Consider the following 16,750-nt stretch of genomic DNA (forward strand, 5'->3'; position numbering starts at 1 on the left):
ACGTCCTACATGGAGCTGGGTTTTGCAATCTTTGGTGTACAATGGCTGAAAAAGGTTACACTTGGCGACAGAAAAGAGGCTGGATAGCTTGACTGTAGCCACGGCCAAATGTGGGATAGTGAGTGGAGGCACACAGGCTGCCGGTGCTGCAGTATTATCTTTCTGTGCCTCAGGCTGGATTCACACGGCCGGTGCACGCCGTACCATAGCACGGCGGGCATACAGCAGTGCGCGGGGAGAGGAGGAGGGGGAGAGCGCTGCTCACCCCGCCCCTCTCCATAAGGATACATGGCGCACGGCGCTGTATGCCCTGAAAAAATAGGACGGGTGCGGCACCGTACCGCTCCCGTAGGGCGCCGCGCGCCCATTGCTGTCTATGGGGGACGTATATCGGCCGTATATACGTCGACCGTATATATATGTCCCCCTTGCGGTAGTGTGAATGCAGCCTCAGTATGGTTTCCAATGGTTTGTCCAAGATGGAACAATTTTCTTTTATTTAACAGCATCAGAATCAGACATAAAGGAGGTATTAGGACTCCTGCACACAACCATACTTCAGGGCACCCAATGACTTCTATCATGCAGGCTCACAATGAGGTGAGAAAGCTAAATATGGACCAGGACCTATTCGTGCTCGGATTTGCAGTGCGTCGTTTGCAGCCCAGATATTGCACATGGTGGTGTGCATCGGCATAAGAATGTATGGATCTCTGATTTATCCATGTATAGGCGGTCTAATGAAGGTTTGTTTGAAGTCAATTTTTAAGAATTTTAAAGGATTAGGAAAAAAAATTAGTGTTTCACCCAAAACAGTGTTACTCCAGTGGATAGGTTGTGTAAGCAATTATAGTTCAGCCACTAACTAAAATCGAGTTGAGTTTTTTTTTTCTACAAAAAAGGAGCCTGGTTTTTGTAACCTTAAAGGGGTGTTCTCATTTCAGCAAAAAAAGTAATTGTTTGAATAATGAAAGGTTATGAGGAATTGATGTAAAAGATATTAGAAAATTGTATGATTCTCTAGATCTCTGCTTGCTGTCATTCTATAGAAAGCTTCATTGTTTATTTCCAGTGGAGAGAAATTTGACCTTGGTCACACAGCTGCACGGCTCGTTATAACACATGGCTCTAAATACTCTCTCTGATACTAACGAGCTGCAAGTAAACAGAATCTTTCTATAGAATGACAGAAAGCACAGAGAAAAAAAAACAAAACTGTGGAATTGATACAAAAAGTACATTGGAAATTTGTGCAATTTTTAATAATACAAACAACATTACTTTGCAAAATGGGAATACCCCTTTAAACAACCTCTTCAACTCAAATCTGCTTGGTCAAAATAACACCTTGAAAGGTAACAAATCATGGGCTTTAAAGCAGTTATCCATCATTACAATGATGTCCTATATTCTAGGAGACATCTGCTTTATGCTGAAAGATTACATATCATTTGCATGCAGTCCTCAAGTTAAGAGTCATGGGGGTGGAGAAGTGTCACACGGTCCCAAAGAGCTTAGAGCAGTCTACATGAGCTACCTTGTGCATTCATCAGCCTGAATTGTGGCGATATACTTGGCCATGGGTGATGGCCACGATATGCCAGCGAGACTCTACTTACATTATGCCTCATTACTCCTAAAAGTAGAGTGTTCACAATTACAAATCCCCCAGAAACCAAAAAAAAGACAAACTGTGATCCTGTCACTACTGTGGATAACAGGCTGGTAGGGTTTGTAGGTCTAAATCCTCAGCACAGGTCCCCTTGAAATATTCATGTGGTCACCAGCTTGACTGATCAATAAAGTTTATGCCAAGTTGACAAACTTGTAAATGCTAATGTGCATTTAGGTAAAGCACACACAAAAAAAAGTTTTAGGTTTCTTAAATCCATTTAACCTAAGCTATAGGGTGATCTGGGTAAAAATATTTTAAATATTTAGATTTTGACATGTAAGAGAAATGCCTCGTACAACCAACAATAAATGTCAATACAAAGCACGAGGAAGGTGTAAAGACACATTTTAAAATTTTGGGGGGGGGGGCGGTAGCAGGGCTCATTTTTAAACTTGCATTAAAACATTATTTGATGTTGCCAACGGAGGACTGAATAGTTGCAAGTTGCTTCTTTGATGGAGCATTGCAATCTGAGAAAACATCAAACAACAGGTAATCGGACCAAGCTTCGCTCAGCAGAGCTGGTGACATTGGAGAATTCCAGGTAAATTCCCAGAATAACTCAATGACAGAGGCAAATACGATTATCACTAGCAGGTAGTTCCCTGCACATAAGGGAATATTGAAGAATTATTAACCTAATTAACAGGAGTTAAGGAGAGAGTGGAGCTGCCTAATTGCCTGCCAGTGTGATGTGTCCAGCACAGGGGACCAGAAATCATGGATGAGGAAATGGAAAATTGAAAAGTGATTTCTTTACAGCTCATAGAGATGTAGTCTAAGCTGAACACAGATCCTTCCATACCCAGGATTTCTTATATACAATCAGGCCGTTTATGTTCATCTCTACTCACTATCTGGATAAGTTTCACTTTCTATTCTAGATTTGCTTTTGGGTAACATGCAGCTGGATTTGTCCATAGCATTCCATGGAAAGATGACAGATCACGTATTCTGATATGTTTTCTTTGAGAGTTGTGGATCTGGCGTTAGCAATGGCGTAGGAAGAACCAGTCACTGGTCGGCGCTGGAAATAGGTTTAGAATGACACTAATTATCTATGTGAACAGCAGCAGCAATTCTAGAAGAACTCAGTGATTGTCCTGACCCCTGCTGATGCACAGTTTTAATTGTACATTTATAGCCAGGGAAATTAGCAAAGACTTTTGCTCCCACTGTGTTTCTAATAGCAAGAGTTCACACAGAAGAAGCTGTGTAGCAAAGAATGCCCAGGAAAGAAAATCAGGGCAAGTTTGCAAACATGTTACAGTGTATGGAATGGCTACTGTGGAGCAACAAAACGAGATAAAACAAAGCCATGAAACTTTAGGAAAGCGAAGGCACAGGTAACTCACAGAATTTATGATCCACAGGGGATCTTTGGCTTAGTTTACATATGAATAAATATGTGAGGCACATGTAGCGCAGAATGTATATCGTACTAATCGCACAATGTGAACCAAGATGCACTAAAGGTTATATGGGTTTACCAAGGCCTGCTCTCCTTACACTTCCCGTCCTTCTGCCTTCTGTAATCTCACTGAGGGGGAAGAGGGTGGACGAGACACTAAAAAGCATGTGAAGCTACAGCATGGATGAACTCTGGTAAAGCCCCCAGAACGCTTCTGGCTTATTAGCATAATTTCAAAAGCCGAGTTTCGAAGGAAGAAAGTCATACATGACAAATTTAAGAAGAGTACCACGGTCACAAAGTGTCTGGATCTTTTTGTAAGTATCCTGGGTTTATCATGCTTGATTTTGATGTAAGATTTCCTTTATCAATGAAGGGGTTTTATCAGAATTCATTAAATATATTTCTGTTCAAGCCATTATAACCCATCATGGCTCTATAACAATAACAAGAGGGCAATAGCCAGAAGTAAGGGGCATTATAATACCACCAAGGGAATTCCAGCAATTGTCTACCAGAGCACATGGACATCAAAGGCTGGTCCACTCACCACCCTTCCCCATCACTCAGAAGTTACAGACAAAGCACTTCATGACTGGATCTTAAAGCTAAATGTATACAAATATATGGTCAGGTACAGGAATGCCTGGTGATGATACACAAGATGGACTAACAGCAGTGTACTCATTGGCAGGTAGCTTCTGTTGGGACATCTACAAAATGCATACTGGTCTTTCCCACTAGATAAAGATTTATACAAAATATAAAGGTAATAACAGGGCCCAATACTGTATTATTTTCCTATGCTGTAGTTTATCCAGGTCCTCATTAGTAGACAACGGAAATTTAGAGAATTTCCTCTATGTATTATACCAAATTTTATTTTGTACATGCAAAGCAAAATGGTGTCTAAATAAAGGTCCATTATTCCATAAGATCTACACGTCAGAGTCCAATATTTATAATAAATATTTCATAAAAAGTGAAAAACTGAAGAATTAACACATTCCTACAGATAGACAGTAAGTTCTTGGAAGTAGAGTCCTCCCCTCCCATTGTTTCAACAGTTTTTACTCTAATGTCAGATTGTTTGTATATGTCCCCCATAATCTGTAAAGTGCTGTATTTTATGATGGCGTTATACAACTTTAGTTTTATTATTAATAAAGAAAATAGATATTTGGTAGTTTGCCTATACACAGCAGGCACACTACATTTTGAAGGATAAGAACACAAGCAGAGCCATGATACAAGTCTGTGATAGTAAATAGTTCACCCTGTGCCATCTTTCATTAGTATTCTCCATATGTTACACTGAGAGCTACAGAGAGATTGATGCTTTCTTTAAATGTTATCCATTTTATTTTAATCTTTATAGTGTACAACCCTGACCTGAGGATTCATCTGCATCTGTCAAAACTGTAGTCATCACTCAGGGATACAAGACCGAAATCAAAAACGGCACACTATTGAAAAAAAGTTACTTGTAGACACAGCTGAAGAATTATAAAACAAAGGGAAATTTATAGTCTGAATCTGTGCATTATTCTCTCCTGTCCAAGTTAACTGTTCATATTGGCTCCAGACAAGACATCGCTGCCTGGAGACTTTTATCCTTCCTAGTCAGAGGTGTTGTCTGGAATATAAAAATTATTAATAATGCAACAAGTACAATTATTTATCTAACAGTTACCAGACAAGAAAAATAAATATATCTAAAAGAGCACAGATCACAATGTACCAAGAAAAACCTACTAGCACTATACTGACAATAGCAACTACCAAAAGACCTCTGACCACACTGCCATATGCATTCCCTAGGCTCCCAGAAGACAAAAACTACTATGAGATCTTCCAGAACCTACATATGTGATTGGACGGCAAGGTAATAACCTTGTTCTGCCAGTGATAATAGATGGTATAGGCCCTGACAAAGTCATGCACATCATGGGATTGATAAACACAAGATGGTGTGTTATCAGAGGCTGCACTGCAGGGCAATGAGCGTTTCTCATACTTTGCTCCTATATTATGTAGGGGTGCAGGAATGGATGATGTCCCGGCCGGGCGGGCATACATTAGTGTGAATGTAGCCCAACTATAAGCAGTTGTGTAGATGTGTATATTATCTGCTCCCAAGCAAAGACACAGTCACGGCCTCATTGCTTCTAGAATGAAACAAAAGGGTTTCATTTTAGTTTATAATGTAAAAAAATATTACTGACCAGATTTATTACAGCTGGGAAGCACATAAGCCATTAAAATACTGCAGGGTGTATCTCCTCATGAGACTACATCAATTATGAAGTGCGCTTCAGCTTTGTTAAAATGCTACATGAAGATCCCTCGGAGATGTACTTAACCTACATGATAGTAGAGAAGGGGTTTGGGAAAGATAAAGAAATGTGTGAAAGGCTACCTGCTGAAATATAGCAATCCTGAGCTCTGAATTGCTACAAGTGAATTGCCTCCACATGATATCACTATGCAGCCACAATAAGAGGAAATTAATTACGGAATATAATGGTGAACTAACAGCTAGTGATCTGCAGTCTGCATCTACTTCAATGAAAGGAACGACACGTCTACATTATTTAGGGTCAGTCCAGCCGATTAACTGGCACAGCACGAGACCTGCAGTTACGAGATGGACAATATTACCACACACAGATAATGGCCTCATAAGGAAATATATGCCGGGGACTAATGTAAAACTCTGTTGTAAAAGGAAAACTATGGTAAGTGCCGGGATATTTTCTTAGATTAGGTCACATGTACCCTCTATAGACTGCCAAAGTCCCTGGATAACATCCTATGCTGGTAAGTTATTACCTAAAAAAAGTAATGGGGCACAACTTTTCCATTATCTTCCTATTTCCATGAATATATTTCCACTGGATGCTACTAGGAAAGACCTGCTGACAAGTAATAAGGAAAGTATTAAACTTCTAATACTAATGACAGACTAGTAAAATATCTAGGTCATCAATGACATGACCTGGGACCTGAGCCATCAGATGTTAAGTTTGGTACAAAAAGCAGTTAAACACCCAAAATGTGAAAATTGCATCCAATAAAGATTTTTTTTTTTATTTAAATCAAAACACAATGTTAATGTAGCAGACAATTTCCATGCATCACAGTAGTCTCATCAGGTAGCAGGATGGGAAAAGGCAGCAATTCATTCCATCATACCCTCCTCTCTCATATTGTATCTGAAGATGCAGTAGTCACTGACCTGTAATAAACAGATGAGGAATTCTTCTACATGTGTACCAGAAAGCTAACAGTTCCCCTTCTGTCCCCCACACTGCAGAAATACATAGAATAAGGCTGACTGCATAAGAATGCACTCACTGCATGGAAACAAACCCGTGTGCAGGTAAGCTCTCATGTACCAGGCACAGTAATGTGGATGGGGGTCCTTGCATCATGGTAATTTATAAAACAAGGAATCCCTGCCTGAGGAACAGCAGCGCTGGCTATGTTAGATTGTATGAAAGACAGTGACTCCTTGCATCATTTTCTATGATGCAAGGATTCCCATTCCCTGGGCTCGCTCTGTGGGTTCTGTTTAACACACAAGTCCTTTCATGAACTGAGTGCAAGAAGGATTTCCCTTTAATATCCAACATTTCCTGTTCAGAAAAATGAAAGCTGCCTGTATGGAAATGAGCCCGAATGTGCTGGGGACTGGAATCTTTATTAGCACTATGCATTAGCATTTGCAGCACATCTCTCCCCACAAGCACTGGATTGAGGAAGGAGTATCACTTGACAATACAAGTTTGAACTGAATCTGGAAACTGGTGGAGAAGAGAACGGATCCATTTTTTTCCTACATCAAACAAAAGTAGCTAATTAACAGCTATTCTGGCACCAACCATTATCACTGAAACGCACAATGCAGCTAAGTTCTCTCAACGCCAGTACTTAACAACAACAAAGCCCGGCTGATATTTCAGGGTCACTTTCAGAAATTCTGTGCTCAGCCAGCCACCTATAATTAAACACAGAAAGGAAAATAATTCCAATATTCGAGGATGCTTACATGTGAACGCATTTCCCGCTTTTTGTTTAGATGATTGCCTTTCATTTTATGGCTTCAAGTAGTTACAGTGTTTTTGATTGCGTAGCAATTATACATGCCAAGAACCCAGATGGGAGAAAAAAAAAAGGAAAAAAACAATGCCCCAAAATCATCAAATTGCAAGCAATCAGGGCTACTGTCTTCCCTACACAAGCGGCTCATTACCAGCCATTGTCTAGATGTGGCTGGAACAGGATTGGTTCTTACATGTTGATACAACAACACTATTAGATCCAATTTCCCTTCATACTTTCTCAGTGTTTTACCAGGTGAGCAAGTGAATGCAAAAGTTTAGGAATTTTATAGAAAAATGGAAATTCTGAATCCTAGAAATGCCAAACTATTTATATATTGTGCACGGATGTGAGATTTTGTTCGATGATCTCCAAATATGCTGATCACCAGAGCACAGGCAAGATGGAAGCCCCCATAATCATGTACAGAGACATGGATCTACAATCAGAAGTTACAGATTAGGAAAGTGATATTTTGTTATCTGGTTGTCATGAGCAACAGACTTTATAATTCAGAACAATGACAAGATTTCTACATCTAAAAAACAGTCCTTCCTTCAGCACAAACATTGCTAAAATATCCCATCAGTTTCCATTGCCTGAAGATCCAAGGACCTCTGCAAATTGCTAAAGTGACATGACGGCAGCTGTAGGAAGGAGGTTATGTAGATTTTTCTGGAGGCCTCTAACTACCGGCCCTGATGTAGAACATTTCCACTAGGCACATATACTAGCCAGCTGCAAAGACAGTCGGTCATTCTGGAGAAGCAGCGACGCAGCATTTTCACTTCCTCTCACAGGCATCTGTGCACTGTTACACAATGATACCTCTCCTTCCCAAATTCTTTCACATGTATTTGTAAAATACAATAAAATTGCTTACTTCAGCATTATGTAGCCCGACAGCATCAGAAATCAGCAACCAGCGTTAGACAATCTGCACTGTCTGGCCTACAGTCCACCATACAGCTCAATAACTACCCCCATAGGGTGAAAACAAAACAAATGCTGCAAGTAATTCTTGTGGAAAGCAGAGAGATGGACCCCCTTACTCCACACAAACAATATCACCTCATGGAGGAAAGGGATCAATGGGAGCAGTGAACTCAGTTTTGCCCTGCTCCCTAGTCTCCTAAATTTTTGAGCGATTCGCCTCGTATGCCTGAAGCAAATAGCATAGTTATTTTACGTCAGCGCAAACTAATGTGCTCCATGCCATACAGGGCTTCTACAGCACAATAGGTGCCATCGCACTATAGCTAAAAAATATCCACTATCCAGGGAAACGCATTCACCCATCCACTGCTTCCTCTGGCTGTCCTGTGCCTTCCTTCAGTGCTCACACATGAGATACCTGGGTGGACAGTGACCCTCAAATGTAGAGGGGAAGTTACTTTTAAGCTCAAATGTAGAGGTATCTACATTAACACAACATTTCACAATATAATCATTTTTTTATTACGGTTTATGAGGGACTTGGCACATAGTGTATGTCTAAATGGAGGCAGAAGGATAGGTGGGATGGCACTACTTCATATAATTAAATGTCCATTTTTATAAATGTCAGATTTATGTACAGGATAAGCCAGACTCAGTGGATAAGCAGGTGGTGCTCTTATTCAACAGAAACAGTAAACTCTTCAAAATGGAAACAACAGTAGAATGGCACTCACCACGGTTCTTCCTTATTTCATTTGAACATTTAGTGTGTAACTTCACTACCATAGATCAGCTACTGCCAATCTTGCCCTGAGCTCAGGAACTTTTATAGCAATCAGCAGGGCACAGGAGCTCACCCCTTACTCCTACCACCTCATCCATTAAAGCATGTGGTTTAATATAGTTATATCTCTGGTAGACCACATAGCATTCTGAAGATGAAAGAAAAGCCACTTTAGAATGTAAAAAAACATTCAACTGTATTTTTAAAAAAAAGCCTCAGTAAAACCGTTTAACTTGAGAACCAACTCTGCAGTGGGGGCAAAGAACAGGGCATGTTAAGATCTGCCATTAACAGCACATTAAAGGGCTCCAAAAACATCGGGTAGTTCCACAAGCCTATGCAGTAAGCTGTTTTGAAGAATTATGCCCATGGTGTGCCTTAAAGGGGCTGGCCTCATGTTTTTTTTATAATGTGTATATAGGTGTGCAGGGCAGGATATTAGGTAATTTACCAATACTGTATTCATTAATAGTTCTGCATCGCTTTATGAATATGCAGGCTTCCATCTTTTACCTCAGTCAGTCATTCTTGTATACAAAATGGCTGCAGATGGATGGTCATGTGATCTCTAACAGGCGATTGGTCATGGACAGATCACATTTTATGGTCAGGAATGTCTGGCTGATGAGTTAAAACACTGGAGGCTTCACTTCACATATCCAGAAAGCAGTGCCAAACTATTAATAAATGTATATTGGTAAATCAGCCCCACATGTGCACACATATTACAGAAAAACATGAGGTAAAGCGGCCGGCCCCTTTAAAACCCCTTAACTTTGGCTTTGAAGGAGGAGCCATCAGAAATCTGTGCCAAAAGTGCCAAAAGAAAACATCTTCATAGTATGAAGAAAAAGGTACATTTACAGTGATAAAGGAGGGTACTATACATCTGTACTTATATTGAGTTTATGACTACTCTCAGGGCTGCTTACAGGTAAACCGGGCCTGGTTTCTATCTATATCTATATCTATTAATAGAAAGCTGCAAAATCTCTCACTATGAGGTTTCCAACAAATGCTGAGAGTATAAGTCAAAAGAAATGCAGTGGCACTGATTGAGAAGTCAATATTCAGTGGGACAAGAATGGTTTCTCTCAGTTGCTACAACATCAGACGGCCTCTCATATTTGTATACACTGCAGAACCGGAGCACATCGTCCATGCATTACCACTCCCCCCGGAATTACAATGCCAGATTCATGAATTATTCCAAGCTAAAGGAATGACAAAAGGCACATACTATCTACATACTATGCAAAGAAAGAAACCATTATCTGGTGGCATCCCCAGTTATTTGTAGCAAAAATGATCCATTTATAGAGGTTATCTCACAAATAAAAGGTCAGCAAGATATAAATACACACACGGTCACATGGAGAGGGACACCATCTCTGGTAACTATTTTAAGAACCAAATCATAAGGATAAGCAGTAAGTCCCAATACAGAGATAGTATTGGGAACAAAGGCATGCATTATGTAGAATTGAGGTCTAAGTACACGACAATTGCGACATCACAGAAGACCCGCATTTTGGCAGTATGGGGCCATAGCAGTATAGTGCATGCCCATTTTTCTAACAAAGTATTATTCTTGAAAAGATTACTTGAACACAGACTGGTGAAGATAGCAATTTTTCATTATGCTTTCTGCAGCCTGAAACGTAATATATATATGAAAGGGTGTGATGTCATAGTTCTGCTGTTGATCTCTGTACAAGTCAAAAATGGTCATAAAATGTGACATTAGGTTATAAACATTTGCCTGCTCCAAAGCACCAGACCATGCCAGCATAGTAAGTGCCTAAGATTTCCAAATTCAGGGCTGCATCTGCCATGAGGCGAGATGAAAATCTCTCCTCTGGCGGCAGAATGCGGATCCCTTTAAAGAGCGGCGAAATTTGCCGCTCTAAAGTGGGCGATTTGGGCACCCATTCATGCCCGAATTGCCCACCAGCTAAATAAATAGCGCCTGTCTCTAAGACACAGGCACGATTTATATGCAGAGCGACGCAGCACCTTCCCGGCCGCTGGCGTCACTCCATTCTAGGTAGTGACACAGGCGTCATGAAGTCACGCCGCCTGTGTCAATGTGCGGAGCCGCGGCTCACAGAAGAGCCGCGCAACAAGGAAGTAGCTGCCTGCAAGCGAGTATGATTTTTATTATTTCTCATATACTTTCATTAATTACATGTGGCTCATAAGTGGGTGTGGAGGTGTCATGTTATACTGGGAGGGGGGTACTGTATGTATTATATGGGGCTAGAAAACGTTTAATACTGGGGGGGGGAATACTGTATATATTATATGGGACCATAATTATTTTATACTGGGGGGGGGGGGGGATACTATATATATTATTTGGGGCCAGAATCATTTTATACCAGGGGGGGTGTTGTATATATTATATGGGGCCAGAAATGTTTTGTAGATATATATATACAGTATATTACCAAGCTGGGGGGCTGTATATGGGATACAGTATATTACCAAGCTGGGGGGCTGTATATGGGATACAGTATATTACCAAGCTGTGGGGCTGTATATGGGATACAGTATATTACTAAGCTGGGGGCTGTATATGGGATACAGTATATTACCAAGCTGGGGGGCTGTATATGGGATACAGTATATTACTAAGCTGGCGGGGGGGGGCTGTATATGGGATACAGTATATTACTAAGCTGGGGGGGGGCTGTATATGGGATACAGTATATTACTAAGCTGGGGGGGGGCTGTATATGGGATACAGTATATTACTAAGCTGGGGGGGCTGTATATGGGATACAGTATATTACTAAGCTGGGGGGGCTGTATATGGGATACAGTATATTACTAAGCAGGGGGGCTGTATATGTGGGGCAAGGTTTTATTTAAGCTGTAGGGGATCTGTATATAATTAAATTTGGGGGGGGGGGGTGTGAAATATAATACTCACCTCAGGCAGCAAATATGCTAGAATGGGCCCTGTCCAAATCACTCCATTGGGGTGTGTGCTCAATGCCATGAGTTTCCTGGATCAGTTTAAAGTAAACGTTTTACTGGGGGGCCAAAGTAGATTCCTTATGTCAGAAATCAATGGTGTGGGTGATTAACCCCTTAACGCTCTGCGCCGTAGCTCTATGGCGCAGGGGTATAAGGGATGTATGAAGAGGGCTCACGGGCTGAGTCCTCTTCATACAGAGGTGGGGGTTGTTGCATATTGCAGCAAACCACCACCACTAATAACCGCGGTCGGTGCTTGCACCCAAAATGCTCGATCTATCAAAATATAAAACCGGTTACGGGTGGCGGTGACCTCCGAGGCGGGAAATGGCGCCCAAATGTCCGAAATGCGACTTTTACACCTTTTTACATAACATAAAAAATGAAATAAAAAATGATCAAAATGTCGTACAGACCTCAAAATGGGAGCAATGAAAACGTCGCCTCATTTCGCAAAAAATGACCCTCACACATCTCCGTGCGCCAAAGTATGAAAAAGTTATTAGCGTCAGAAGATGGCAAAAAAATTTTTTTCTTTTTTGTACACATTAGTTTAATTTTTGAAAATGTATTAAAACAATAAAACCTATATAAATTTGGTATCACCGCGATCGCACCAAACCAAAGAATAAAGTAGGCGTGTTATTTGGAGCGAAGAGTGAAAGTCGTAAAAACTGAGCCCACAACAACGTGAAATTTTTTAAATTTTTCCACATTTTGAATTTTTTTTCAGCTTCGCAGTACACGGCATGTTAAAATAGATAACATTACGGGAAAGTAAAATTTGTTACGCACAAAATAAGCCCTCACACACATCTGTACACGGAAAAATGAAAAAGTTATGGATTTTTGAAGTTGGAGAGCGAGAAATGAGCCAGAAAACCCTGCGTCCTTAAGGGGTTATAGTAAACTTTGTGAGATGCTTCATTAAGTAAAAGCAGCTTTATTTTTTCTGCTTTTTCTCCTGTAGTGAACAGTGTGTGAAAAACCTTATAAGATCCATTCACTTTAAGAGTGATTAGGAGGCAAATGATTATCTCCATAAATATCTAGAGAATAATATAGTGTCTGTATAGAGTTGTTATTTATCTCAGCCAACAGTGGACAGAAAGCTGCTTAAATAAGGAAGAAAGGCAGGGGAAAATGGTGACAAAAACACACTTTTCTCCACAGCGCCGTATTCCGTATAAACATAGGATCCGTCCTAACTTTCTACAGGCTATGGAACGGTCGCCATGAGGTCATTGTGATGTAGGGGGGACTTGTATACGCCATATACATGCCGCCCATACCTTCGTGTGAATGTAGCCTACACATAGTATAAATGAAAAGTACTATTCTGAAAGCAAAAACCAGGCTAAAAAGGGAAAGAAGGGAAAAACAAGCAATGACTTGTCACCGTTATCTCTTCACACCTGACATTTAAATGTCAGATAACATGAAAATACTTTGTGGAGTTCAGGAGTTATTTGAGCCAGCCGGGAAGACCTCAAAGAGTGGCTGTTTGTAAGTAAGATATCACAGCTGCACCACACGCTCTGGCATTTTTTGCTAACTGGGGGCAATGAAGACTGTCTGAATTAAGACACTCATCGTCTGTTTTTCTGGGCCTTAAGGTTCCATCTCATCTTTAGCATACAGCTTGTGGCCACATATTTTTCCCTTTCATCACTTCCAAAATACTTCATCAGCTCACATTACTTCTGCCCCAACTTCTCCCTGATTGCCATTTGTCTTTCAAGCTCCATGTGGCAGGAGAATCAATGAATGCAGGGCAGCCATTTTTACTCAGCTAAATGAGGTTATGCCAGGTGTTTCTTAGACGCTGTGCACATTAACATTCCATCATGTCTCGTCTCTTCTACATGGCTGTCTGGGGATCATACAATATTAAAAGACAAGTCAGATTTCACTTACAATACAACGCTATAATAGCTAATAATCTGGATTGCTTTCTTCTTATTCCCCGTGGTCTCCAAAACTCTGTGTCCATGTTCTTTCTGGCAGAGTTTAATGCACAGAAAACAAAATTGTGCATACAAATGGACAATGTCTTACAATCCCTGAAGAGATACTGCAGGTCCTTAACTGACTGATATAACACTGGCATGAAGCACAAAGGACTGTATTTTTGGACTCTCTCAGAAATCAAAAGGTGCGTTTTATATATAAACCGTACTTACAGACAACACGTACTGTATAATGTTTTAGAGCTCCGCGCCAGCAATATTCTGCACCAGCCCACACTGTACACTCGGCACAATACCCCACACTGGCAGGGCCGGCAGTACCAGCGCTATAGTGCCAGCCACATAGCAATCCTCATTGGCCGCCTGAGTAAGCAATTTTTCTTCTATACCTGCCAGCCCTGTAACAGGGGAAAGAGGGAGCCACAGGGAACCCCACAGGACTAACACCCTGCCTGAGGAGGGAAAGAGAAGGGGCAGAGGGAGACAGCTTAACCCCTGCAGCATCACCCTTGCAACATCAACACCTAACAGCCCATACCTCTGAGATCCAAGCTCTGTGCACTTGAGACACGTTTAGCCTGGAACTGCAGCTGCCTTGGACTTTCACAGGTCTGCCACCTGCTTGTCATTCATCGTTATAATCCGGTGCACTCAATATATGAACCTAGACGTTCTAGCAGGCATTTATTGATGGTGCGCCTTATAATCCAGTGCGCCTTATAGTCCAAAAAAACATGGTAATCCAGGACCACGCGACTACCATCAAACAGTTCACACTGTCTACACCGTTAAGTTCCTGTGTCATTCCTCTTGGGTGGTACTAGTTGGGCTGTGTCACTGTACTAGTTGCTGATTTAGGCCACTTGCCCAGGAGCAAGTGCAGTCAGAGAAAAACACTATGCACCAGAGAGTTTTCCCATATTACTGGACTGAATGGTCATTTCAATGTTCAGTGCTAAGAGGTTCAGGCTGGGAAATCCCTACAGAACACGGAGCGGTTTTCTCTGAGTGCACACTCGAGTGAGCAAAAGGCTTTATTCAAATGATAAAAAAAATGTTATTAGAAAAGTATTCTCCATACTTTATTGCATGTGGACTACATGAATGTTATGTACCAAAAAATATTGCTGTGTTAGTAACCAGTGATTTAACATTACCAATTCATAGTTTATTTTGATTTATACAATTAAGTTTATTTGCTCAGTTTTTGAAGCAAAAGCCATAAGTGCATTAAAAAAAGAAGAAGCAACCCCATCTGCGCTTAAAAGGGGTTAAGAGGTTGAAAACCATGGCTGCTTTCTTTAAAAAACAGTGCCACACCTGCCCATGATGTGTCCCTACATTGCAAATTGGTTCTAAAGAAATGAGTGGAGCCTAGTTGTAATACAATGCACAATCCACAGTCAAGAGGAGTTGTTTTTGGAATGCAGGTTTTAACACTTAACCCCTTATCGGATGCCAGAAATCGGAGCTAGGTCGGCATCGGAATACACTGGGTGTCAGCTGTAACAAATAGCTGACATCACAGTGTAACAACCACGATCGGAGCGTGACCGCAGCATTCAACTGTCCAACAGGGGCCTTTCCCTCACGATCTGGGGGTACGTCGATCGCTGTCATGGCAGCCCCGAGGTCCGATCAGAAGCCCTGGGCTGTCCTCAGGCAGTGCCTGTAAGATCCCATCATTATTGCAGGGTGATGAACACCAAAAAAAAAAAAAAAAATTTAAAAACTTTGACCAATTTCATCCCTCAAAAAAATGCAATAAAAAGTGATCATAAAACATATGTACTCCAGAATGATGTTGCAAAATACAACACGTCCCGCAAAAACAAGCCATCAACCAGCTCCATAGCCAAAAAAGTAAAAATGTATTGCCACTTGGAAGATGGCGTAAGAAAAAAAATTATCTTAAAAAAAAAAAAAAAAAAGTAGAATCCAGTACAGAATTCTACTCCTGCCTTAAAACAAAGTTCTTAAATTTTCAACAATAGGGGATACCAACCCCAAGATTATAACATTGGAAAAAACATTTCCAACCAAAAAAAAATGCAGTCAAAGGACATTTTTGATCTTTATCTGGTGAAAAAGGCAGACAAAGTTCACGTGCAGTCTGCACCTAGCTTTATAGGATTAATAAGCTTATGTAAATAGTCTTGAGAACTATACAATACAGGTTTTCTATGGCACAATATAAGTCAATGGACTTTATCTAATCATCACCAAGACAATCTTAATAAATAAGAAAGCTTTATGCAAGGATGTTATTTGGTTTGCTTACCTTGTTAAGAGCCAACATACTGCATTCCAGTATATTGGTAACAGCCTGAGTGCAGCATGTGAAAACAGTAATAATGGCTGGTTAGGAAGGAATATTACCAAGAACACACATACATTAGAAGGTAAGTGACAATTGACCTCAGATATATATTCCCTTAAAGAGTACCAGAGTTCCATTTGGGACCCTAAACCAACTAGAGGTCCTTATAGACCTGTAGTGAAGAGTCCCAAATCATCCTGTAGAAAGAAAAACTTTTACACGCACAGAGATGCAGATCCAAAGCTGGCACCTCCTCTCACATTGTGGCTTCATAACCTGGCTTCATTGTGCATGCGCCATGCCTACAGTGCTTGCGCAGTGAAACTGGGGTGCACTACTCTACTTTTACTAGCAGGAAAGGGTTTTTCTTAAGTGTCCCACATTACCCTGTAGGAATTTTCTAAATGAGCTGCACATAAGGGCCTGTGAGTGGTTTAGTGTCCTAAATCGCCACAATCTTAAACCTATACACATATTTCCCAAGATTATGGACAAGGATGATGATGAAAATGATGACAAGAAGTATTCAGCCTAATGCTTGTTCACAGATGTCTCTTATTTCCAT

At 40.8% G+C, this 16,750-nt stretch overlaps 1 protein-coding gene and 1 long non-coding RNA gene across 11 annotated transcripts in view; one reads left to right on the forward strand and one right to left on the reverse strand.

Annotated features, from left to right (window-relative positions):
* QKI (QKI, KH domain containing RNA binding) overlaps positions 1-16,750 on the reverse strand; it is a 93,798-nt gene that overhangs the window by 35,460 nt on the left and 41,588 nt on the right. For 6 of the 10 annotated variants that reach the window (XR_011854127.1, XM_072141296.1, XM_072141295.1 and 3 more), the window contains exon 4: positions 16,147-16,191. The exons of the other annotated variants lie outside the window; for them this stretch is intronic. Coding sequence is in view for 5 of the 6 variants with exons in the window: in XM_072141296.1 (XP_071997397.1) it covers positions 16,147-16,191 (45 nt within the window). In the remaining variant the exon portion in view is untranslated. The remainder of the gene's footprint in view (positions 1-16,146; positions 16,192-16,750) is intronic. 10 annotated transcript variants of the gene reach the window in all.
* Positions 2,861-4,612, forward strand: LOC140121571 (uncharacterized). The gene is made up of 2 exons (XR_011854129.1): positions 2,861-3,021; positions 4,465-4,612. It is a non-coding gene; the product is annotated as an uncharacterized lncRNA (long non-coding RNA).

The sequence above is a fragment of the Engystomops pustulosus genome, chromosome 3 (assembly GCF_040894005.1).
Source record: "Engystomops pustulosus chromosome 3, aEngPut4.maternal, whole genome shotgun sequence".
Taxonomy (NCBI): domain Eukaryota; kingdom Metazoa; phylum Chordata; class Amphibia; order Anura; family Leptodactylidae; genus Engystomops; species Engystomops pustulosus.